Raw genomic sequence first — 24,431 nt, 5'->3', positions numbered from 1 at the left:
AATACAATATTTAAAAATATATATATATACCCATTTTCACAAGGCCGGTAGATACGGTATAGTCCTCAGACTTTTAGAACTTGACTTCAGACACTGGGAGTGCCCAACCCTCTGCCCGCCAGATTTCATAGTGCACCTCTGCTGACCTCCAACTGCAGCCCCTGCTCTCCTCAGCCTGAGGGCTTTCTCATCCCTTTCTTCCGGCAGCAGTTGCCAGGGCACTTATGCTATTAATGCTTTTTCACTTCCCTCCCCATCCCAGCATCCTTCAGCCAGTGACAGACAGTGCTCCCCAACCCTCGGTGCTGAGATATGAGCTCCCAGAGTGTTCTCAGCTGTACTACGCTCCAGTTAGCCAGCATGGTAGCCGGTTTAATAATACACCTCTTTACTGGATACCTCTCTGATTAATCTCCAGAGTAGATGCATTTGCTGTAGTTGTTTTCAATATGAAAAGCATCCTCTGTCTTCTCTCTAACTTCTCTTTCAAGTCTCATTCAGGTGGGTGGTAAGATGGAGTCAGTGGAGAGAATGCTTGAGTCTGGACAAAAAGATGCCAACGCTGTAACACACCCGTTAGGGTTGACCCTCCTGGCAATTTGGCCACTGCCCTAAATTCTTGTCTCACTTGCTTAAAATACTAAGTTAAAATAATTTTTATTCCTCCTGGAATCCCTCACCTTTTTAAAAATAGAGCAATTTTATCAAATAAGCTAGAAATAGTAGTAATTACAATTATTGCGTTCCATGTGCCAGCACTAAGTGCTTCCCATGCTTAAAATCATTTCTCACAATAACCATTTGAGACAAGGTATTATTATTCCTATTTAACATACTCCCTAATCGGTGCTCAGAGTAATTAGGCAACCTGCCCAGGGTCACACAGCTAAGAAGTGGCAGAATCAAGATTCAAACACTCTCAGTCAGATTCAAGCGTATAAGCTGTTAAAACAAACACTGATGGATATTTCTTTTTCTCAGGTTCTTTGTGGCCTTGTTAAGATTGATAAGGAAATCTATTATAGGAAGACTTGTGGAAGTTTACTCATTCAGCCAGAGAAAAATATGGTAATATACTCTAACACATTTGATCTTGTATCATCGCCACGTCTGGATTTGAGACACCTTGCAGAGGCCACAGAAAAGACGAGTTTTAAAGTTAACCAATGCCTTGGGCCCATGGAAAACCGGAAGGCAAAGACAGGGCAAACACTCTTTAAAGCAGGTGGATTTGGCAGAGGGAGAAGCTTAGAAGACTTATTACAGTTTTCTTTTAATTAATGCCCCTGCAGTAAATGATACATGGCTGTGTGTTGGTGTTGTTAACACACATGTAAACACATAACATGCACACACAAACCATACACACTGTTTTATTGTGACTTGGGTTTGTCATTATTAAGAACTAGGAGTTTAACAAAGGGAACCTGACGCCAGAAAAGAAGAGGAAGACTCGCTTGCTGGATATGCTGACCTTCAGAGAGAAGAAATGGAAAATAGTTGTCATAGAAAATTTGAAAATTCGTGAAGCATGAGTGAAAAATGATCTTTCTCCTTATATGGAATTAACAAAAAACAATTGCTAAATGTCTGGTAATTTATTTTGCAATTTGTGATGGATTTAAGATTAAGTGGATGATTACCTGAAGAAACACTAAGATTAATGTGTTGCGCATGGCAGAAAATACCTGTGCAAATTTTGCATGCAGTTTTAATAAATGAGTGAATGAATGAACATAATCACAATTTATAAAATGAGGATCATCAGATGTTTTTCTAGGAGCTTCTCTAATCACAAGTATTTAGCTCTTAATTTTTATTTTTATTATGTTATTTCAGTAATGACTAAAGAACTATTGGTATATTAGTCTCTACTATTCTGTATTTTTATGTTTATTCAAATTTTTAAAATCTGAATGAAAATTTTTTTCTTGACCCCCACATTTTAATTCTGAATGGAAGAAACTGCCATGTTCTTAGAGCATGGATCAGTGATGTTTTTAACATCAGCTACCATTCACAGTAATTAATTTATGATTAATGTAGGGCGATTGTTTATGCCAGGTTATACTCTCTAGTTAGTAAAGCCCTTCAGATGTTTCATCTTGCAAAATTACAAATTAAAGTTTCTAACATTATTGGTTCTTTGGAACCAAAAGTGTGAGTATGGTCATACAAACCAATTTTCAATTTTCTTTGGATTTTCCACAACCTTAACGGCTTTGACCTAACTAATTTTTAACGGGAACAACGAATGCAAAGGTACTCATTGTGGGCAAAATTTTTCTGAGTGATAAGCCCAAACCATGACTATACTTTAATGTATGAATATAAAGCTTCTATTTTTTTCCACAACGTGTGGCATTTTACATTTAGTTTAGATTTTTCTTCTTGAAATTATAAAACTTTAAGTTCTAATTCATCTTTTTAAAAAATAACTTGAAGCACGGTAGGAAATCTTTGATATTGGCTGCACATTCATCCAGGAACCAACCTTACTATCTTTCCTTTCATCAGTAATTAACGTGGGTCCTTTGTCTCTGCATGGCCTGACTCATACCTGATAAGATCTCCGATTCATGGTTATGCTTATACAGTTTGCATCTATCAGGTAATTGATTCCACCTTCTGGAGTCGCTGAGTCACAATACTGTAGTCACAGACATTTTTGCTTTACCACATAACGGAAGCAGACAAATCATTTTAGCACTCCTGCCCCAAATGGCCTTTTTTAGCAGAATGTAGGTCATCACAGATAGGCTATGATGCGAGATGCCACGATTTCAGGAATACTGCCTCCTGCTTTCTAAAACACGCCTTTTTCTCTCACTGTTTTAAAGAGAATTGCCTTCAACACAATGGAACATTTTGAATTACATAACATTGACTATATGGAACACTTTTACAGACCTTAAGCCATTGAATTGTGACTTTTGTAGATGAGGAACACAGGCTCCAAAGTTTAACCAGTTTGTTCAAGCTTAATATAACCCCAAAGCCAGTGGTTCCCAAACTACCTGCATATCAGAATCACCTGGGATCACATATACAGCATTTCATCTCTAGCTAGTCCCATGGGTGGATCATGGGTAGTTCCTCTCTACAGTCTATTTATTATCTGCTATTTGTGGCTTGTTTTTATTTACAAGATGGACTTCAGCCAAGAAATGAAACTAAACCAAAGTACTTTATAAGCCAAGGAATATATGAATAGTATAGTAAATTAATAGTAGCTTATCTTGAGCTGCCTCTTCTTTTTTCTGCAGTGGGTTTTATCAGAAAATGAACGGAAAGAAAAGTCTTGACACCAGTAATGGCTGCAGCAGTGGGGCTGTAAATGCCCAGGAAGGGTAACTGGGGAGGCAGCCCTGATCCATAGCATTTGCTCACTTCCATGGTATAAATACGGCCACCATGGCAAATTTTAAACTACTGGTTTAATATCCTGCTCACAAAATTTCTGAATAATTTACAATTGGCCCAAAATATAGATTCAGCACACTACCAGGTTTAGTATATATTGGGGGGTGGGGGGCAGGACTGAACAATTTCCCAACATTATCTAAATTGTCCATCAGGTGGTTCAGATAGGTTGTGAACTTCCCAAACATCTATCTGTTGGCCTCATGCCCTGACTTCCAAAAAACCTGAGTGCCCCCCAGTCCTCATAGCTCACTCAGTTTTCAAGAACATGCTCTGATATATCTGGGGCATAACGATGGCCTGGATGGAGCTAGTAGATGGAGCGTTTGGTGGAAGAGAAGTGGATGTCCTCTTTCTCTCTTACCTGCCTTATAGCAGGGGTAGTCCTATGGGAGAGCTGCCCTCCACTATCCTTGACGAGCCTTGTAGGGCCAGGGTGGGAATAAAACATGAAATACAATTTCAGGAAGTTTGGCTCTAAACTTGAGAGAAAAGAAGGTGGTGAGTCTCTGTCTCCACTCACCATAGGAGAAAGACACATATGGTCAATGCCAAGTGTAGGATCAACATTAGTGTGAAGCTGAGCAGCAAAGGGCCAAAGATACCACTGTCCTGCCTTTAATTCATGACTTAAGCTAGAGGGACAGACTGGCTTCTCAGAGGCCCCACATGACCCACACTCAGCAGGGCACAACCATACCTAGTCCAATGACAGAGACTTCTTTTTCCTGAAGTAGCCTTTGTGCAGCAGAAACTGAGTGATGATGGCATTTTGACAAAGTATGGGCCCTGAGTATGCTAACATGCCCAACGCTACCACAGGTAAAAGTACCAAAACCGATTCCAAAACCAAATGTAAATGACTCCAGGATCATTTACATTTTAGATTACTTGTTTCTTGGTAAATTTCCAAAAAGGGGGATAAATATTTCCTGAGTGTCTACAACTACAACAAAGGTACAAAATCCATCCTGGGTAGCCAACTATAACATCGTTCTATGTAAGGACAAACTTGTGTCGATTATTAACTCAATTTCATTCTGGTTGAATCCATTTGTACAATATATGTATATGCTGTATACTCTTTTTTCCTGACTAGAAAGGTAGGTGTTTCATTTATCTTCTAAGAAAGCAAAGTTAAAATTTTAATTCCCAAATGAATCAACCAGAGAACTGATCACAGCAGGACTCGCAAGTTTAACACTAGAGAGTAGGCAACGTGGGTAGATTTCAAGAAGCTTAGGTTTGATTTACCAGCTGAGATCTTGGTCCAGTCATTTAATCTAAGAGTGTCTTCCCATTTGTAAAATGAAATTTTTTATGTTTAAATCTCTTGATAGCATCCCTAAGCAATTTACCATGTTCTTTATCCCTAATTCTCAAAATCATCCTTCTTAAGAGTTCAGATTCCCAAAGAGATGCAGAGATGAAAGCAAAAATGAACATGCAGTTTCCATATGCATTATTTGTGCATTTTTGTCTGGGTTCTCAACCAGAGACACATGGGAATCTCAGCATCTAGGGTGAAGGTGGGGGGATAAAAAAAACAGGGTGGTAGGTGTGTGCATTTTGGAAAAATTTCCATTGTGATTCTGATGTTCTCTCCCCAATCCAGTTTAGGAAATACCAATTTTGACAAAAGTTGTTATCACCACTTTATAATACTATATGTAGGAATGGAATTAACTGCTAAAGGAAATGAGGAAACTTTTAGGATGCTGGAAATGTAATGTTTCTTGGTGTTGGTTTCAGATGTATACATTCTTTCCAAACTCATTGAGCTATAATTTTTTAAATGATTGCAGTTTATTATACATGAAAGAATATTTTAATAAAACTGGTTAAAACATTGAATTAACAATCCCAGCTCCTAAATACCAATAAATCTCATGAACCATTTCTCTAGTAAACTACTTACCCAATTCAAATGCAGGTCCTTTGAATTGATCTTTTAGTAAGAGTGATGAAACAATATTGATCCCTCAACATTGCTCTCTACCCTGGGCCACTGAGTAGGGCTTTTGAGAGGCAGTCAGCAGTACAAGATGGAGTAATGACCTTGACCTCATGAGAACCACACCCTAACCCATCCAACACCCGATAGATCAAGTTCACGTGGAGTGATTTATTCCAGTGTATGACCCCAGACTTTACCGTCTACAGCTTAAGCTGTAATTCCTTACTTTACTGTAAATCAGTGGTCAGCCATTGAAAACTCTGTCCTAGCCAACTAACTATCTCTCAGTTCCAAATTAATGTGCCTCAGTAGACATTTATACAGAATCCAAGATGATTTGTGTTCAAAAATCCACTTGTACACTAACTTATAACTTTTATTTCCATATTTAGTGCCTTCATAACTTTTTTACCAACAAACTATTTTAAAAGGTCAGTGAAATATAAGCAAATAATTGTATGTCCACAGTTCTTTATAACCTCATGATAATGCTAAGATCTTTAACAAACTTACTGTGAATCGATGATTTTGTATAGCACTTTTGACCAAATAAAGCAATTTAGAACAGGTTGTTTTCTAACCAATAAGCACGAATAATCGTATATTTTATCCTCACTACCTTTTATGTACTATTATAAAGCTTTTCTGTATTGTTATAAAAACTCTATTTTAAGAAAATTAAATTTATCATGATTTACAAGGTAAAGTCAGAATATGTCCCTATGAGTGAAGAAGTACAGTCAAAAAGTTTGTGTTAAATTTTTTAAAAATTATTCTGCCTTGGAAATTCTATATTTTTCTACTTTTATACAAAGATATCATGGACTTGGTTTCATTGCATTTGGATTGATGCAAAAGCACTATAACATTTGACTAACCTATTATGAGTAAAATGTTTCTAATAGATAATTATTTGTCCCATGCACTTACATTTTGGAGAAGCCAAACACTTGAAATAAACAGGGAATTGAAATACTTGATTTTTATTTTGAAATATCTACAAAGTTTTAGTTTTCCATTATACAAATAATTTTTCAAAATTCAGACATTATTCAAATGTAAGCCAGTACTTGTACAAATAGAATACACACAAAGATAAAAAATATACATATTCTCTCAGCAAACTTTGTTACATAAATAAGAAAGATATGTACAGCTAGTATTTTAAATCTAAAAGTATCTTAACATTATAACCACATATGGAAGTTACTAAAAAATAAACACTACAGAAAAATAAAAGAGCAAAATATTCATTTTATGACACCTACAATTATAAAGATAATAGAAGCAATCTTAGGGAAATATATACTTCACACTGGGATCTTAATTTTTACTTCACTTAGAATATTTCCTGGATAGGTAAAATTCACAATTCTACCAACTATCCATAACACTAAAACAAAAGTTAGAACATGTGAAGAACTTTATAATCTATGTCTTTATAATTTGGAATAGATGTAAAAAGAATTCTTTAAAAGTTAAATTTGTGTAAACCTGTGTCAAAATTTTCCAAGTAAATTGAATTGGCTATTGAAAATCAAATAGTTCTTCTTAAGTAGGAATTGTTAGGAAAAAATCCAAATACTTAAAAAGTCTTAACAGAGTAAAGCAATAAAGAAAAATTGTGCTAATAGTTCCCTAGATAAAAGCAACTCAAATAGGTGTGTTTAATTATGTTTTGCCCCAGAAATTCTCCTTCCTTTTCCGAGCTCGTGCCAGAGTTTGAAAAGCCCGGAGACTGGAAGCTGCAGAGCGAGCAGAAATCTCAGATAATCTGTCGTCTGCAATGAAAAGAATTATAGTCAATGCAAAAAATACCTCTTATAAAAATATTGTTTTATAATAGTAACAGAAAAGTAAAAGCATCAAGCTTTGTAACGTCAATATTGACTGACAGAAAAAAGTACTCTATTGAAATATAAGATACTAATATTTTCAGGACAGTTCATAGTAAATTTACCAAGTTTACCATATTCAGAATGAAACATTTAAATGTTAAATGAGCATTTTGTCTCCTTCCTGAAATCCCACAATGTCATCACCTCAACACACGACTTATGATTTCAGTACTACCTGGAAACAATTCATCATCAGACTGTCCTGCCCTACTTTAAAAAGTACAGCTGCTCTGAGTTGAAAAGCTTTTTAAAACTTCTTAAAAACAAAATGCCATAGCTTAACATGGTATTTATATCACATTTCTAAAATAATCTTACTTAATGTAGAAATATTATTTGACTTTAATATGCTACCTTTCATTATTACTGAAATTCCTCACTCTGAGTAAGCAAATCTATTATAAGATTATTTGTAAACATTGTTCTTCCATTAAAAAGAAAACAGAACTGGATTCAGCTTGTCCAGATATTTGCACTTGAAAACATAATAACTTAATTTCCAGCTCACTGAATTCTGAAAAAAGTCCCAAACTTGCTAAGAAGACAACCTTTAATGTACATGAACTTAAAATACATAAAGTATTAATTTAAATTTACTTTCAAACCCAAAATTTACAAATTCAGTAATTTCATATTTCTAAGGATAAATTAAAATTGTCATTTTAGTTGTTCACATCAAGGATTCAAAATTTCTCCTGCCACTATTAGAAACAAATGATTCTGTCATCATGAAAACTACACAGAAAAAAAAGCTCATTTTTCAAAATTGTATTTTTTTTAGAATGAAAAATTGATAAGAATATATCGCATTTGGAAAAATAATGGCTACAATGGTAGGCCAAATTCCACCCACACCGGGGGAAAACAGAGAGGGTATGGACCTCAGTATGATCTGAGGCTCAATCTTTTATCATCTGTTTGCCTTAGAAACTATTCACTGGGCCTTTAGGTCTCAGTTTACTCATTTATAAAATAGAGATAACTTCACCTCCCACATAAGATTTCAAGGATCCAATGAAGTAACACCTGGTGGAAGCACTTTGTAAAGTATATAGTGCTGATCAATTGTAAGATGATTATGCTATTATTAACTAAATGCCATATAATAAACCTCATACTTTTATCTTGTTATTGGACTATGGAAATACCTTCATCATTATAGGCTTCATGCTGCGGTAACTGGAAATTGTTCTTCCTTGCTTTTCCCACTTAAAAAAATAAAAGGCACAAGAAATTATCTTTCAAAGCTACCCAACAGTATATCTTATTTATAGCAAACCCTTAGTGAAAGTAAGCTATCAAAAATTTTATTAGCCCTAGCAGGTTTGGCTCAGTGGATAGAGCATCCACCTGGGTACTGAAGGGTCCCAGGTTCAATTCTGATCAAGGGCACATGCCTGAGTTGCAGGCTCAATCCCCAGTAGGGGGCGTGCAGGAGGCAGCCGATCAATGATTCTCTCTCATCACTGATGTTCCTATCTCTCTCTCCCTCTCCCTTTTTCTCTGAAATCAATAAAAATATATTCTTAAGGCAACAGTGGAGGGAAACCAAGAAGCAAGCATTTTGTTCTCCTAATGGCTCAGCATTTGGGAGTACTGAGTAGCACTGAAAGTTGAAGTGAGAATAAGACTGAACCAGGAAACTGGTTGGATACTGGAAATATTGGGGGAAACACTGTGTAAAGTGTATGATTGTCTAACCACTATAATGTACACCTGAAACCAATACAAAATATTAAAAGTAACTATAATTAAAAAATAAAAACTTAAAAAAAAAACAAACCAGACTGCCAGATCCTTCTTTAAATTTGCACAGGTGGGTAACTACTCCTCTCCCAAAAGAGAAATGGAGGTTTCTCTCTAAAGGCTTATCAAAGCTACTCTGAGATCATATATATTAATATTCTGAAAGAGATAAAACATATGATCCATAAAATAAAAACAGGATACTGTATACAAAAAAATTCAGAGTTAAAAAAATTCTTAAAAGTTAAAAATATAGCCAAATTCTTTTAAAAAACTCAGAAGAAGAGGAAAACGATAAAAATTTGTAACCCTTTCAAATTAAAATAAAAAGACAGAGATGGCAAATAAGAGAGGTAAGGTAAGAAAATAAGATCATGGTCACCGGGTCAACACCTGAATAATCAGTGTATCAGAAAAAAATGAAACAGAAAATGGAAGGGAAGAAATTACTGACTAAATAATTCATGAAGATGTCCCAGAAGTGAGGAACCGAAAAGACCTACTGAGTATCAGCGATATGAACGAAAAAAGAACTACTGTAAAATTTCAGATCATTAGGTATAAAGAAATGATCCCAAAAAGCTCCCAGGAATAAAAAAGACCCATACAAAAGATGGAAAATAAAAAGAGTATCAGACTTCTCAACAGTAATGGTATAAGCTAGAAGAGAGCAGAACAATGCCCAATAAAACTAAAGGAAAATAATTCATTGAATTCTATACATAGGCAACATTTGGCAATGTATGAAGACATTTTCGGTTGTCACATGTGAGGAAAGGATGCTATTGGCATCTAGTGCATTGCCTGAATGTGTATGGAAAAGAACTTGAGACACCCTCATGATTATACAAAAGTAACCTTGGGTACAGTACAATGAACTGTTCCAAAGATTAAACTCCTATTTAAAGAAAATACACTAATTAAAAACTAAGTAACATAGTTTATTAATATTTAGTAGATACTTATAGCCTTTGTACCTATGCGTATAAGACTTTCATTTTAAAAGACAAAAAATTAAAACCAAAATAATTACCATTATGCTGAAATTCTGGATCTCTCAGACAGCCGTTAATTCGATGAGAGGGATGCCAGTAGGACGAAGCACAGGGTGGAGAAGGAGACCGCCCAGACCTGTTTGTTAGATATTCTGGAATTTTTGAAACTGGAAGAGTGGCTTCAGCAAATTTGGTGATATTAATTTCAGAATCTTCTCTTAAAGGCAGGGGATCAACTGTTTTTATACCAGCAGCTGGAGAAGTCAGAGCTACCACATGACCTTCTTTCTAAATGACACAAAAAAAAAACACAAACAAAGAAAAACCACGTGTGTGTGTGTTTACATATGTGTGTGTGTGTGTGTGTATAAAACATTTGAATACACACAAAAATATCTATAATAATAAAAGCAAAATATGCTAATTAGGTCAGATGTCCTTCTGGAAGAAGCCAGGTCTGCAAGAGAAGCCCAGATCCCAGGTGCCAGAGGGACGTCAGTGCCAGCAGCCAGGGGAAGGAAGGCCTACTCTTGCACGAATTTTGTGCATCGGGCCTCTAGCATCATTATAAAGCAGTAGGAGAAAATATGGGGAAACTTTATGTAAAGTCCACATGGAGAAGGTTTTATAAGCCTAACAACCAATATAAACATATTTAGCTATAGAAAAAATATATATAAACATTAAAAAATAAAAGAAAGCCCTAACTGGTTTGGCTCAGTGGATAGAGCACCAGCCTGCAGACTGAAGGGTCCCAAGTTTGATTCCAATCAAGGGCATGTACCTTGGTTGTGGGCACATCCCCAATAGGGGGTGTGCAGGAAGCAGCTGATCGATGTTTCTACTCTCTATCCCTCTCCCTTCTTCTCTGTAAGAAATCAATAAAATATATTTAAATAAATAAATAAATAAATGAAAAATCAAATTTGAGGAAAATATATAACATATGATTGATGAATTACTATAATTGCTACATAAGTATTTCTTTAAAAATAGTAAGAAGAGATAAACCTAACTAAAAAGTAGAAAAAGGATATGTATAAGCAATTCATATATACACAAAATATAAATGTCAAACATATTCACCACTTATAATCAAATATTTCAAAAGAGAATCATTGAAGTACTAATTTTTTACCTCCAAAATTACAAAGATTACTTTTTGAAAAAACAAACTATGATACCCAGAGCTGGCAAGGATATAAAAAATGACACTACAGTGTTGTTGGGAGCACAGTCTTTTGGGGAAGTTGGCAAAACATAGCTAAAACCTTAACATTTTGAATCCTTTCACCACTTAGTATTTACACAAGAAGACAACAGAAATTTAGCTAAAGGATGTGTTTCAAAATAGAAAAATTAAGAAATAACAATAGGCATCTACTTTTAAAAAATAGATTTCAACAATAAGCATGTGGTTAAAATGACGACTGTATAACCATAGACTGTATATCATGTTATTAAAAATTATATAGAAATGATATTTAATTATATGGAAATACATTCATAATACATTACTAAGTGAGAAAAATAGATTATAAAGCCTTATCTACAGTATGATAAAAAATATACTATATACCTAAATAATTCAAAATTTCAAAGGTGGAAGTCCCTGAACAGTAAGTATGACATTATTTTTTTTATTTTGACACTTTTTTTTAATTTTCCACAATGATAACATATCATTATCCTAAAAGTCTCTGTGTAGTTTCACTTTTTTAAGAGAATGTAAGCCAGTAAAATCAAATATAGCTCCAAACTTTCCTGATTAATCCTTGTAATTGTTGCCTTTAGCTATTAACTTCGAGTTTATCAATGCAATATTCAAAACAATGCTTTCTGATCTTAGGCATCATTTTCTGCAATTAAAGAGCTCATTGCTTTAAAGTAGACATGGCCTAGGACCCTGGTCGGCAAACTGCGGCTCGCGAGCCACATGCGGCTCTTTGGCCCCTTGAGTGTGGCTCTTCCACAAAATACCACGTGCGGGTGCGCACCTACAGTGCGATTGAAACTTCGTGGCCCATGCGCAGAAGTTGGTTTTCGGCCTGGGCTAGTCTATTTTGAAGAAGTACTGTTGATATTTGGCTCTGTTGACTAATGAGTTTGCCGACCACTGGCTAGGATCTTATCCAACAAACACATATTTTTAAATCAAGATTAAGATAAAAACTACGAATCTTCTTGCTTCCCTTTTTAACTACATAAGTATCAATTAGGAAAACTGTTCCTTGATAGTTTTCATTTTCTACACATATAAATAGAATTTGAGGTCTCTGTGAAAATGGTTTTACTATTGTTAAAAAGACCTGAATGAAATCGTTATAATATTTTAAACACAGAGGGTTCCCAGGTTAATTTAACTGACTTTGTGATCTGTTTTTGAGCTTAAGCCTCCTTATTGGCCTCACTGCTTCCACTCTCCCCCAGTACAGTCCATTCTCCACTGAGCAGTGAATGATTTTATTTACCATGTAAACCAGAGATTTATATTTGCTTTGTTGCTTCTAAATCCTCCAACGGCTTCCCCAGAACAACATCCCCACCTGTTATCCAGCCTCCCCTTTCCAACCTTATCCCCTACTCTCTTCTTCCCTCTCTAGGCTCCGGTCATATCAGCTTTTTCACTCCTTAAAAACTCTGCTAAACACTTGCACTGGCTAATCTTTCTACCTGGAAAACAATCTGTGCCCCAGATCTCTGCATGGGCACCTCCCCTCATTAGTCAGGTCTTAGATAAAACACCACCTCCTCAGAGGTGCCTGTCTTTATGGCCCAAAGTAAAGCAGCCTCATCCACCCCATGGAAGTCATTTGTGGTTTTATTTCATTCGTAGCACTTACTACTACTTTAAATTGTCTTTATAAAATTTGTCTATTTCTCCCATAAAAACACAAGCTCCATGAGGGCAGGGATTTCGTTCTGAATATCAATTAATCCCAAGATCCTAGAACAGTGCCTGGCATATAGTAAGAGCACATTAAATACTGAATTGAGTGAATAAAAATGAAACTCCTGATATCCCCCTCTAAAAGTGGTTCCTGTCCAGAGTTCTCTTCCTCAGTGCACAGCAACCTCCATCAATCCTTTTGGGCAAGCCAGAAACCCAGAAGTCATTAATGGCCTCTCACCCCTATTATCCAACCAGCACCAAGCCTGGACATCGTTCCCCTTACACAATTCTTCAGTCTCATCCACTTCTATCTGTGCCAACCCTCCTTAGTTCAAGCCATCAACTACTGCAATGACCTTTTACAGGTATCCACAGCCTACTTTCACCTTCCATGGCAGCCAGAAAGTTCCTTAAAATATATCAATGGCTCCCCATTGCTCTTGAGATAATAACAGAAATTCTCAATATTGCTATCTTTTCCAGCCTCATCTCATATCTTCTCCCTGCCACACTCTATACTGGTCTGTTTCTTAAAACCCTAATTGTTCCTCTCTATAGGATCTTGGCATATGCTATGCTTCTCCTCCCCACTCTTTTTACCTGGTTAATTCTTCCCCTTCCTTTATATCTCAACTAAATTGACTTCCAAGAAGCTTTCTGACTTCTAGAACTATGTCAATTCCTTCCAGAATAGCACTTCTTTGAAACTTATTTGCTTTAACTTTATCTTTTTAGGGGAGAATTCTTTGAATAATGTGAATCTCTCTCACTGAACTGTAGGTTCCATAAGATCATGTACCATGTCTACTTTTGCTACTTCATGTGGATAAATGGATAAGAAACATCTGCCTAATGAATGAATGAAGTGAGCTAACAGATACTGGGAATTTTTTGTTTATTTTTTGTGTTTTTTTATATATATTTTTATTGATTTGGGAGAGGGAGAGGGAGAGGGAGAGGGAGGAACATCAATGATGAGAGAGAATCACTGATCAGCTGCCTCCTGCACACCCCACACTGAAGATCGAGGCTGCAACCCAGGCATGTGCCTTGACCGGGAACTGAACCATAACCTCCTGGTCCATAGGTTGATGCTCAACCACTGAACCACGCCAGCTGGGCCATACACTGGGTTTTTAATATTATTTATAAAATGGATAAATGGTACTTGATTAAAACAATACCATGAAAATTCTACTCTAAAGTTCTATGAAACAGTATTGTTCAGCAGTTAAAAATGTGGATTCTGGGAACAGACTGCCTGGACCCAAATTCTACTACATCATTTGGTGTGACCCCAGTTTCATCATCTAAAAATGAGAAGAATAACAATACCAATCTCCCAGAGTTCATTATAAAGTTACATAAAGTATTTAGCACAGGGCCTAGAAAAAAGTAAGCATTCAGGAAATGCTACCTATTATGATCATCCCTATATAAGTTACCCAAATTACTGTTGTACCATAATACTCCCACAATTCAAAGTATGTCATTAAAAGTTAACAGTGAAAAATTTTCCGGATATTATGATAATATACTAGAGGCCTGGTGCACAAAATGCGTGCACTGGTAGGGTCCCCAAGCCTGGCCGGCAATTAGCACTGATCTGTGGGGTGACTTGCGGGGCAATCAGGGGACCCCCGCTGGCACCTGCCTTGGCCGGCCCAGTGCTGACCGCTCGCCAGCCCTGCCCCCCGCCACCGCTGCTGGTCATCTCCCTCTGCGGGGCGATCGACGGGGCGATTTCGGGGGCCCCTGCTGGCACCCGCCTTGGCTGGTCTGGGGCCTGCGGGCTGGGGGCAGCTCCTGTGTTGAGTGTCTGCCCCCGGGTGGTCAGTGCGCATCATAGCAACTGGTCGTTCCACCAGTCATTCCACTGGTCGATTTGCATATTAGGCTTTTATTATAGAAGATGCTCCCTAATTTCTATAGTAAAAAGAAATGTAGAATGATTTCAATTAATTTATTTATTGAAAACTTAATACATTTTACATATTATTAATAATTAGCTTTTCTAAGGAAACAAAGGGGAAAAAATGATTGCTGCCTCCCAGCAATCAAGGGGGTAGAGAATGGGAAATAACTGATCTAGCTCCTGGTACAGCCCCTGGTAGTGCTGGTGGCAGAAAATTCACATCAAAGGAGTTCTAATCAAGTTAATAAGAGGCCTGCTTATTTTAGAGGAGTTTATAATTAAAATGTTACAGCTGTGCTATATACGATGAGGAGGATATTGGCATTAAAATGTTAAAGGACAATATTGCTCTATTTTAATTAATTAATTTTATTTAATTATTCAAAAACTTAGTTCCATAATAAATTAAAATAATACATATAAATCCAGCTGCAAATATAGATTAGGGTCACTCATTTTAGTTGAGGGTAGTGAGCCCTGTGGGCAAAGCTAACTAGAAGCTCCCTCCTTCCACATGACAGCCTGGATTCCTGAGGAAGTAGCAGGACAGTTCATGGGGGGCAAAAGATTCCTATCAATACTCTGAATTCCTATTGTCACACTTCTTTTAATAAACCAACAGGCTTCTTATTAACCACCTGATTAGAACTCCCTGGATGTGAATTTTCTGCCACCAGCACTACCAGGGGCTGTATCAGGAGCTAGAGTTAGTTATTTCCCATTATCCACCCCTTTGATTGCTGGGAAGCAGCAATCATTTTTTTCCCCTTTGTTTTCTTAAAAAAGCTAATTATCAATAATATGTGTAATATGTATGGGTAAGTAACAGGATATAGTTTAGATAGATATTGTCACTCCAGTCACACTCCTTCAACACAATTTAATGGGTACCAGCTATGAGCAGGTTTGGGGGACTGGACTCTGACCCATTCTCTCACCTCTCCCCAATACCTAATAACTCTCCACTGTGCCCTCTGGAACTTATGAATAGCCTTCAGCAAAATCCCCTAAAGAAATTCAACCTCTTCTTTGAATGTTCTCTATTTTACTTTAGCCACTTACTCCCATGATTATATGTTAAGCATTGTCACTACTAGTAACTGCAACCTCTTCATAATCTCAACTTCTGACCATCACCTCCTAACTTTAAAATTAATCCCCACGGGTACCCCAAGTCCAACAAGTCCTACATATACTTTAACTCCCTTTCTCACTGGGTCTCACTCCCTTGACAAAACATGAACCCCAGTTAAATCCAACTCTCTACCTATCCTGCATCTCTTAAGCCATATATGCCTGGAGAAAAACACACAACCCATCCTGACTGGCCTTCCATCAAATTTGTGACCACTGACCAAAAATGGTTCCTAACGCTGCCCTGCAATATTTCACTTTCCCTGGCCCACTCACTCTCCCGCTATCTGAAAAAACTATTTCATGCCTTATTCTCTTTCCTCAAACCTCCAAAATTTTCTTCCCCTGCCTCATTTCCATCAAGATCTTGCTTTATATTCCAACAAAATGCAAATGAGACTTTCTAAAAGCTCCCACATTTTCCTGTATTTCATCAGCAGTGCCCATAAAATTTGTTCTGCCTTCCCTTTTTTAACAATGAAGAAACTGTCAGTGCCTAAGGCTAACCCTTTCACATCTCTGCCAGGTCCTATGCCCTTTCTCCTACTCAAGAACATCTTTCCAACAATTTTCCTCTCACTCCTGCATCATCTTTTCTCTCGCTTCAAAACAGACACCAGGGGGTATGAGGGTATGAGTTGGGGCAGGGGGTTGCAATGGAGGGATATGGACACATATGTAATACCTTAATCAATAAAGAAAAAAATATTCAGAACAACAAAAAAAACAACTGCTGTCATCAACATACAAATGTGCTCTTATCTCCTCTTTCTTGATCTCACTTCTAACTCCCACTCCCTTACTCTGTTCTTTTCATAGGAAAAATTCTTGAAAGAATTGTCTGTGATGCTGTCTCCAATTCCTCTCCTCTCTGTTCTCTTGAACTCACATGCATTTCGGCTTTTGTCCCACACTACTACCAAAACTGCCCTCTCTCAAGGTCACCAATAACCTCCAGGTCGCTAAATCCAGTAATCGGTGTTCATGCCTTACTGACCCATCAGTAGCATTAGCACTCCCTCCTCCTCGACATCTCCAGGAGACCACAGTCTTCTGTTTCCCACCACCTCATGGCTGCTTCTCTTCAGTCTCTTTGCTGGTTACTCCTCAACTTCCCAATATTAAAAGCCTGGGGCTCAGACCTATATACACCTACTCTTCTCTAAAATCCACTTCCTTGATGACCTTCGCCAGTTTCAAGAACTTACATACCTGTACCACCTACATGATAAAGCGCCTTCAAATCTATCTGCAGCCCAGCCTCTCCTCTACACTCCAAACTCAATCAACTCCCTACTCAACATGTCTACTTGTATGACTAATAAGCTTCTCAACTTTAACATGTCCAAAACAGAACTCTTGGTCTTCCCCGACAAATCTTTTCCTCATACTGTCATCCCCATCTCAGTTAAAAAGCAATTCCATCCTTATTGCTCAGGCCAAAATTCCTGAGTTATCTTTGATTTTTCTATTATTCCCACCCCATATCTTATACATCAGCAAATCTTATCAGCTACACTTTCTATGAATATCCAGAATCAGACTTTATCCTATGACCTCCATTACAATCCAAGTGACCATCATTCTCGCCTGAATATTTTGACTCATATCACTCCTCTGCCTCTCCAAAGGCTTCCCATTTCATTAAGAATAAAATTGAAAGTCTTTGCTATGACTTATAAGGCTCTACACAATTTAGTGGCCCATTATGCCTCTGAACTCATCACCCATACTACTCTCCCTCTCTTGCTCTCTGTTCCTGAAGAAATGAGCTACCTTCTCACCTCCAGGATTTTGCACTTGCTGTTCTTTTGCCTAGAATGCCTTCCTAGATATGCATATGGGTCAATCCTTCACCAACTTCAGCTTCTGCTCAAATGCCAACCTCTCAGTGAGAATTTCCCTGGCCCCTTAGTATTCACTTGCCGTCTTATTTTTCTTCTTAGTACTTATCACCATCTACCATACTACGTATTTTACCTAGTTATCCTGTTTGTTGTCTCCTCTACTAGAATGTAAGTTCAATAAGGTTATATCTTTGGTGCTAAAATATAGCTGGAACACAATTGCCACACATTAGATACTCAATAAACAGAACTGTTTTTCTTCTCTTCCTGTTGAGTCACTACTGACAAGATTTGAAAGTGTATAGCAGAAATACAATGTCAACACCAGAAAAAACAATTCAATGCTTCTGCCTTACTAAAAATAGTTAACAGATTATCTCCACATACGTTACACAAAATTTTCTTAAGTCTGAAATTATCATTCATTATTACATGTGACTAAAAAAATCACTTCCTGAAGAGATGTTTTCCCCTAAAATAGAAATAGTTACCTTCCTAAATTCACTCTTTGGAGTTTCTAAACCATCCTGCAAAGACATTCTTTTCCTCTGTTCTGGGACTGGAGGCTTCACTTTAGATGGAGACACTAAAACAGCACCACCTGGAAAAATGCAGATGATGATAAGTTTCAATTAAACTAAATTTTCATGTAGATAAGGCAGGTGAAATAAGAGCTGCATAGTGTTTGCCTATTACCAACAGCTGGAGTGGTAAGATCGTGATGAGTCCTTTGAATTCCACCAAGTTCTCTCAGCTTCGGAGTAGGAAGCCTGCCTCCTTTTCCTGAGGATACAGAAGAAGAATCTGACCTACAAATTAAAATAATCTATTATGAAGCATTTCCTCCAGGAAATTTGCTATCATTGTGCAATAATAAAGTATAAAACTTTTAAGATAAGACCATTTTGTTTCTGAAAAACTAAATAAATCCACATGCAGGCAAGAGTGGCTGAAATACTGGAAAAGAGGGATGATCATTGCAAGTCAGCAAGAACACAGCAGAGAATTCTTTTATTAAATCAGAGCCTAAGTCTCATTTTAACTACAAAACTCATGAAAGAATGATAAGGGAGCTCAGCCGGCATGGCTCAGTGGTTGAGCATCGACCTATGAACCAGGAGGTCATGGTTCGATTCTGGGTTGGGGCACATATCCGGGTTATGGGCTCAATCCCCAGTGGAGGGCATGCAGGAGGCAGCTGATCAATGATTCTCTCTCATCACTGATGTTTCTATCTCTCTTTCCCTCTCTGAAATATATATTTCTTAAAAGAACTATATATTTTTTAAAAGAACAATAAGGGATTTGGACTATGGACAAAAAGCACCAGTACCAATGGTAGAGAACTACTCCCCAAAGAAATCTGCATATAAATCAATAGGAATTAGCTATTTGCCAAAATATTTTAACTTATAAAACACTAGAGGGGGAGGTCCCTCAGCTCGGTCTGTGCCCTTTCACAGTCAGTGACCCCTCAGGGGATGTCCGACTGCCGGCTTAGGCCCGCTCCCGCTGCACTTGCCAGCGAGGCCAGCTTCTGGCTGAGTGGCGCTCCCCCTGTGGGAGTGCACTCGCCACCAGGGGGCAGCTCCTGCATTGAATGTGATCAGTGCATGTCATAGTGACTGGTTGTTGTGCCATTCAGTCGACTTGCATATTAGCCTTTTATTATATAGGATTATCTTTTCATTCATTTTTGGTATAACCATCTGATATTTAAGAATATCAGCTATTTTCCTGAAATCATAAAGAAAAGTCATTCTTCCAGACACATTCACAAATCTAGCAAATCATAATTAGCAGGACATAAATGAAAATAACATTCACTACTTCCTCCCCAAGTAGCTCAGTATTCAAGTGTTCAATTACTAAGTTCAGATGACTCAAATACCTGATCGAATAAAATTAAAAACCATGTAGAATACCTACTTCCTGAGATTAAAATAAAATCTTTATTAGTCATAAAACCAAAAGCCCACTATACTTAATCAGTAACAAAATACATATTAACTGTGTACAATGCTGCTAAATATTGATTAATTTAAAACTCTCACCCTTCTTTTATGTTGTCTGCCTTAGATTTTTCATGTACTTCCAACTTCTCTAACTCTCCCATATAAACCTGTTTGTCCCTTCCTCTGTCCTCTGCATCTTCCTCCTCTCTCAGCTGTTTCTGTATGTTTTCATTGGTGACCTCTGCATCATCCCAAGCCAGGCGCCTTCTAACAGGTACGGTGGGAGAATCTGACATGCCCAGTTTCTCCATGGTATTTTTCTGGGGTTGTTCTTCCAAGACAGGCCTTTTTTCTTCTCGTTTTGTAGAACATTTCTTCAAAGTCTTATGGCTTGTAGGATCTCTGCATAACAAAATAAGTTTTATTTTAAACTCGAATAGTTTGAGTTTTCTAGTTATACCAATTTTAATGACTCCATCATTCCCTTCCACTATTCACAACTATACATTTCCCTCAGATATTGCCATGCCCAGATATTGAAGAAGGAAATCTAAGAGTTCATTTAATAGTATAATATACTAGAGGCCCGGTGCACAAAAATTTGTGCACTGGGGGGGGGGGGGTCCCCCAGCCCGGCCTGTGCCCTCTCAGGAGATAACGACCTGCTGGCTTAGGCCTGCTCCCGGGTGGCAGAGGGCAGGCCCAATCCATGGTGCAGCCCCTGGTCAGGCTCAGAGCAGGGCTGATTGGGGAGTTGGGGCGCCGCCCCCTGTCATGCACAGAGCAGGGCGGATCGGGAGGTTGCGATGCCACCCTCAGTCACACTCAGGGTAGGGCCGATTGGGGGGTTGGGACACCGCCCCCGTCACACTCAAGGCAGGGTTGATGGGGAGGTTGTGGCACCACCCCCTGTCACACACAGAGCAGGGCCGATCAGGGGGTTGGGGCGCTGCACCCTGTCACTCACAGAGCAGGGCCAATGCTGCCCCCTGTCACTCACAGAGCAGGGCCCATCAGGGGGGTTGGGGCTCCGTACCCTGTCACACACAGAGCAGGGTCGATCAGGGGGTTGGGAAGCTCCCTCCTGTCACGCACAGAGCAGGACCCATCAGGGGGTTAAGGAGCTCCCCCCTGTCATGCACAGAGCAGGGCCTATCAGGAGGTTGAGGAGCTCCTCCCTGTCACTCACAAAATAGGGCCGATAGGGGAGTTGGGGCACCGCCCCCGCCCCCTGTCACACACAGAGAAGGGCGGATCAGGGGGTTGGGGCGCTGCACCCTGTCACACTCAGGGCCGGGCCAATGGGGAGTTTATGGCTCTCCCCCGTCACATACAGAGCAAGGCCCGTGGAGGGGGGTTGGGGCGCCGGCCTTTATCACCCACAGAGCAGGGCCGATCAGGGGGTCGGGGCGCCGCCACTGTCACACTCAGGGCAGGGCCAATGGGGAGGTTATGGCTCTACCCTGTCACACACAGAGCAGGGCCCGTGTGTGTGGGGGGGGGGTGGGGAGGGGGGCTTAGGGCGCCGTACCCTGTCACACACAGAGCCGCAGGGCAATCAGGGGATTGGGGAGCTCCCCCCTATCAGGCACAGAGCAGGGCTGATCAGGGGGTTGGGGCGCCTTCCCCTGTCACGAACAGAGCAGGGCGGATAGGGAGGTTGTGGCCCCGCCCCCTGTCACACACAGAGCCGCAGGGCGATCAGGGGGTTTGGGCGCTGCCCCCATCACGCTGATCCCGGTGCCGGGAGCCTGGAGGCTCCGCTGATCCCGGTGCTGGGAGGCATATTACCCTTTTACTATATAGGATAGAAGCCTGGTGCACGGGTGGGGGCCTGCTGGTTTGCCCTGAAGGGTGTCCTGGATCAGGGTGGGGGTCCCCACTGGGGTGCCTGGCCAGCCTGGGTGAGGGGCTGAGGGCTGTTTTCAGGTTGGCGGGTGACTGAAGCTCCCAACTGCTCCCTTTTTTTCTTTTTTTTTCTTTTTATTCTGGGCCAGCTTTAGCTCTGAGGCCTCGCTGCTGAAAACATTGATACAATGTTGCGGTCAGGCTGTCTGAAGCCTGGCTGACTGAAATCCGGTTTCTGGGGTTTTGTTTAGCTTCTATATTTACAACATAGTTGCTTAGAGTTGCAGCTGAGAGGCCGGCAAGTGCGGGGAACGTTGGAGTCCGAAGTCACTGTAGCAAGCAAGCCTCCCTGTTCGCTTCAGTGCATGGCTGCCGGCCGCCATCTTGGCTGACAGTTAATTTGCATAAGGATATGCTGATTAGCCAATGGGAAGGGTAGCGGTCGTATGCTAATTACCATGTTTCTCTTTTATTAGTGTAGATTAAAGTTATGATCTGGAATTGCCATTAAAATACTCCAAAATAAAATATATTTATCTCCTCTTACTACTACCTTCACATATATATGCCTGCACCACTACTGACAAAATTCATGCATATCCCCTAAACTGGCATTATGCACATAAACTAGGATCGACCCCACATGTTCTAACTTGCTCAATTAGAGTTTATGCACAAACTCGAGTGTACTTGTGGATCTGGTAAGCTGATTCAAATTTTATACCTTAATAGATTAATCTTTTCTAGACATTATTAAAGAACAGGTTTTGTGATGAACTTAAAATCAGATACCACATAATTAGAATTTATAGTTTAATTTGGTATGTGTGACTATATTAATACACTGTCACAACTAAAAACTATTTTATTTGCTACAAATTAATGTGTTATTTCTCTTATAAAAAGTTAGATCATTTCACTATAAAGCCCAACACAGCAGAGAATTCTCCCATAGAAGTAGGACCTAAGTTCCATATTAACCATGGAAATTTATTAATAAATGATAATGGATATGTACTAATAATAGCTTACTTTTAAAGTTCTTTTACAGCTGCTGTATAATCATCCCTATTCTATTTTTAATTATTAACAAGGAACATTATAAAGTCCAGTCTTCCAGATTTACATTATGTATTCTTTATACACAAGTGTTTAAAGCAAGTATATATGGGTTTATTTTTCAGAAAGTAAACTAAAAATAATAAAATATAATATATGGCTGGCATATCTCCATTTAAGTAGAAGATGAATTTTGAGTAGTATGTCATTTACCTATAAAATTCCATGATCTACATAAGCTACAGCATACTTTTTCACCACACACAGAGAACATCTCACCCAGCAAGATCTAATGCTCTAATGTTACTGCTAACGGTTCCTTCTGAGCTCGTGGTCGAGGAGACATCCCACCAACTGTTGTTATCAGACAGAATCTGATTCAGATGGTCCCGAGAAAAATGTGTGCCCAGAACCCGTTTCCTGTAAAATTCAGCCTTCTCTCGGAGTTCTTTAACCTACGCAGGAGAATTAAGACATCATGCATTACTGTAAATGCTCCTTCGCAAACATTACCAAGTAGCATATCAAAGACACTGCACACATACAACCAGAGACCAATGAGAATGGAAGGCAGAAATAGCCACATACGTTTATCAAATTATGTGAATTTTTAAGCAGAAATTAAAAACAGTCAAGCTAAAGCACAATGCAGTTATTTCAAGCCAGCACATAGGGAGAAATCTGTAGCAGCTAAGAAAAATATTGACACCTACTTCTTATTTCAACTGAAATTACACAAGTACTCTATGCATTATAATAGTTTTTTAAAAAGCAACGAACCTCTGCATACCACATGGCATTTAGAGTACCCTAGGGGAGAAATACAGAAACATACTTAATGACAGGTTAATACCATAAATGAATATTAATGGGAATCAATGAAATACCTATTAGTCTTCCTTCTAAATATATGTACCAAACTTGTCAACCAAATATTTTGATATTTTAGTAATATTTAATTCAGTAACCAACATATGTTAATATAACTTCAAAAACCAGCCACATTATTGTATGGCTAAGATGCTGTCCATGACAGGTAACCTAATTACTATTCCAATTTTCTTACCCTGGGATAATTACTAAAATGACCCAACCCCCTAAGCACTCGTTTTAATTTCCTAGTTTTATAAATAGTTACTATCAGTACAGAAGCCCCTAGTGAGTCATGAGGCTTCTCCTCAAATTCCTCAGCATTCCTTGGAATCAGCAGAACCTCAACTTTTAAAAAATATATTAAATATATAATAGTTTTTTAATTCCACAAAATAGTAATTGTAATATATTCAACAAAGTGGCAGAGTACAAAAAATTTTTTGATGAACTATAAAGCGATCTGAATTCCCTAATATACAAATAACATATTTGCATATGAAATGGACTCTTACCCTCCTTTGAAACCCTTTCATTTTATGTATCATACTGCCACCTACTGGCTTCCATAAATATAAGTCCATAATGTAATAAATTATTTTAAATCCTATTTAAAATCATCTGTTAAAGGTTATAAACAATGTTACATCAATAAAAATTAAAGTAAGTAAAATAAAACAATCTTTATTCTCAAAATGACCTAATTTTTTCTATCATAAAGTTGAATGTTAGCATTCCATCTGGATACTGTCTGATTAAATCGCCTTGCTTTTACTTAAAGACAAAAAAAAAAGCAAATACTAAAACTTAGCATTGGAGAAACATATCCTCAACTCCGTACCAAGACACTGTGGAATTCAAAGAAAAAAAATGTTACATCTCTAGTGAATT

At 38.4% G+C, this 24,431-nt stretch overlaps 1 protein-coding gene across 2 annotated transcripts in view; it reads right to left on the bottom strand.

Annotated features, from left to right (window-relative positions):
- Positions 1-6,519: 6,519 nt before the first annotated feature.
- Positions 6,520-24,431, bottom strand: part of MDM1 (Mdm1 nuclear protein) — a 39,685-nt gene continuing 21,773 nt past the window's right edge. Inside the window, exons 8-15 of one of the 2 annotated variants that reach the window (XM_070407640.1) lie at positions 23,451-23,480; positions 22,950-23,125; positions 19,863-20,165; positions 18,505-18,617; positions 18,300-18,409; positions 10,058-10,307; positions 8,427-8,486; positions 6,520-7,161 (exon numbers count right to left, since the gene is read on the bottom strand). In XM_070407640.1, the coding sequence (XP_070263741.1) occupies positions 7,052-7,161; positions 8,427-8,486; positions 10,058-10,307; positions 18,300-18,409; positions 18,505-18,617; positions 19,863-20,165; positions 22,950-23,125; positions 23,451-23,480 (1,152 nt within the window). In that variant the 3' untranslated portion in view covers positions 6,520-7,051. The remainder of the gene's footprint in view (positions 7,162-8,426; positions 8,487-10,057; positions 10,308-18,299; positions 18,410-18,504; positions 18,618-19,862; positions 20,166-22,949; positions 23,126-23,450; positions 23,481-24,431) is intronic. The other variant, XM_070407641.1, reaches the window with a different exon arrangement.

Source organism: Myotis yumanensis, unplaced genomic scaffold (genome assembly GCF_028538775.1).
Source record: "Myotis yumanensis isolate MYYU_CA2020_CCGP unplaced genomic scaffold, mMyoYum1.0.hap1 SCAF_3, whole genome shotgun sequence".
In the NCBI taxonomy this organism is placed as follows: domain Eukaryota; kingdom Metazoa; phylum Chordata; class Mammalia; order Chiroptera; family Vespertilionidae; genus Myotis; species Myotis yumanensis.
Note: the sequence above shows the minus strand (reverse complement) of the source record. Positions and strands in the feature narration are given on the sequence as shown.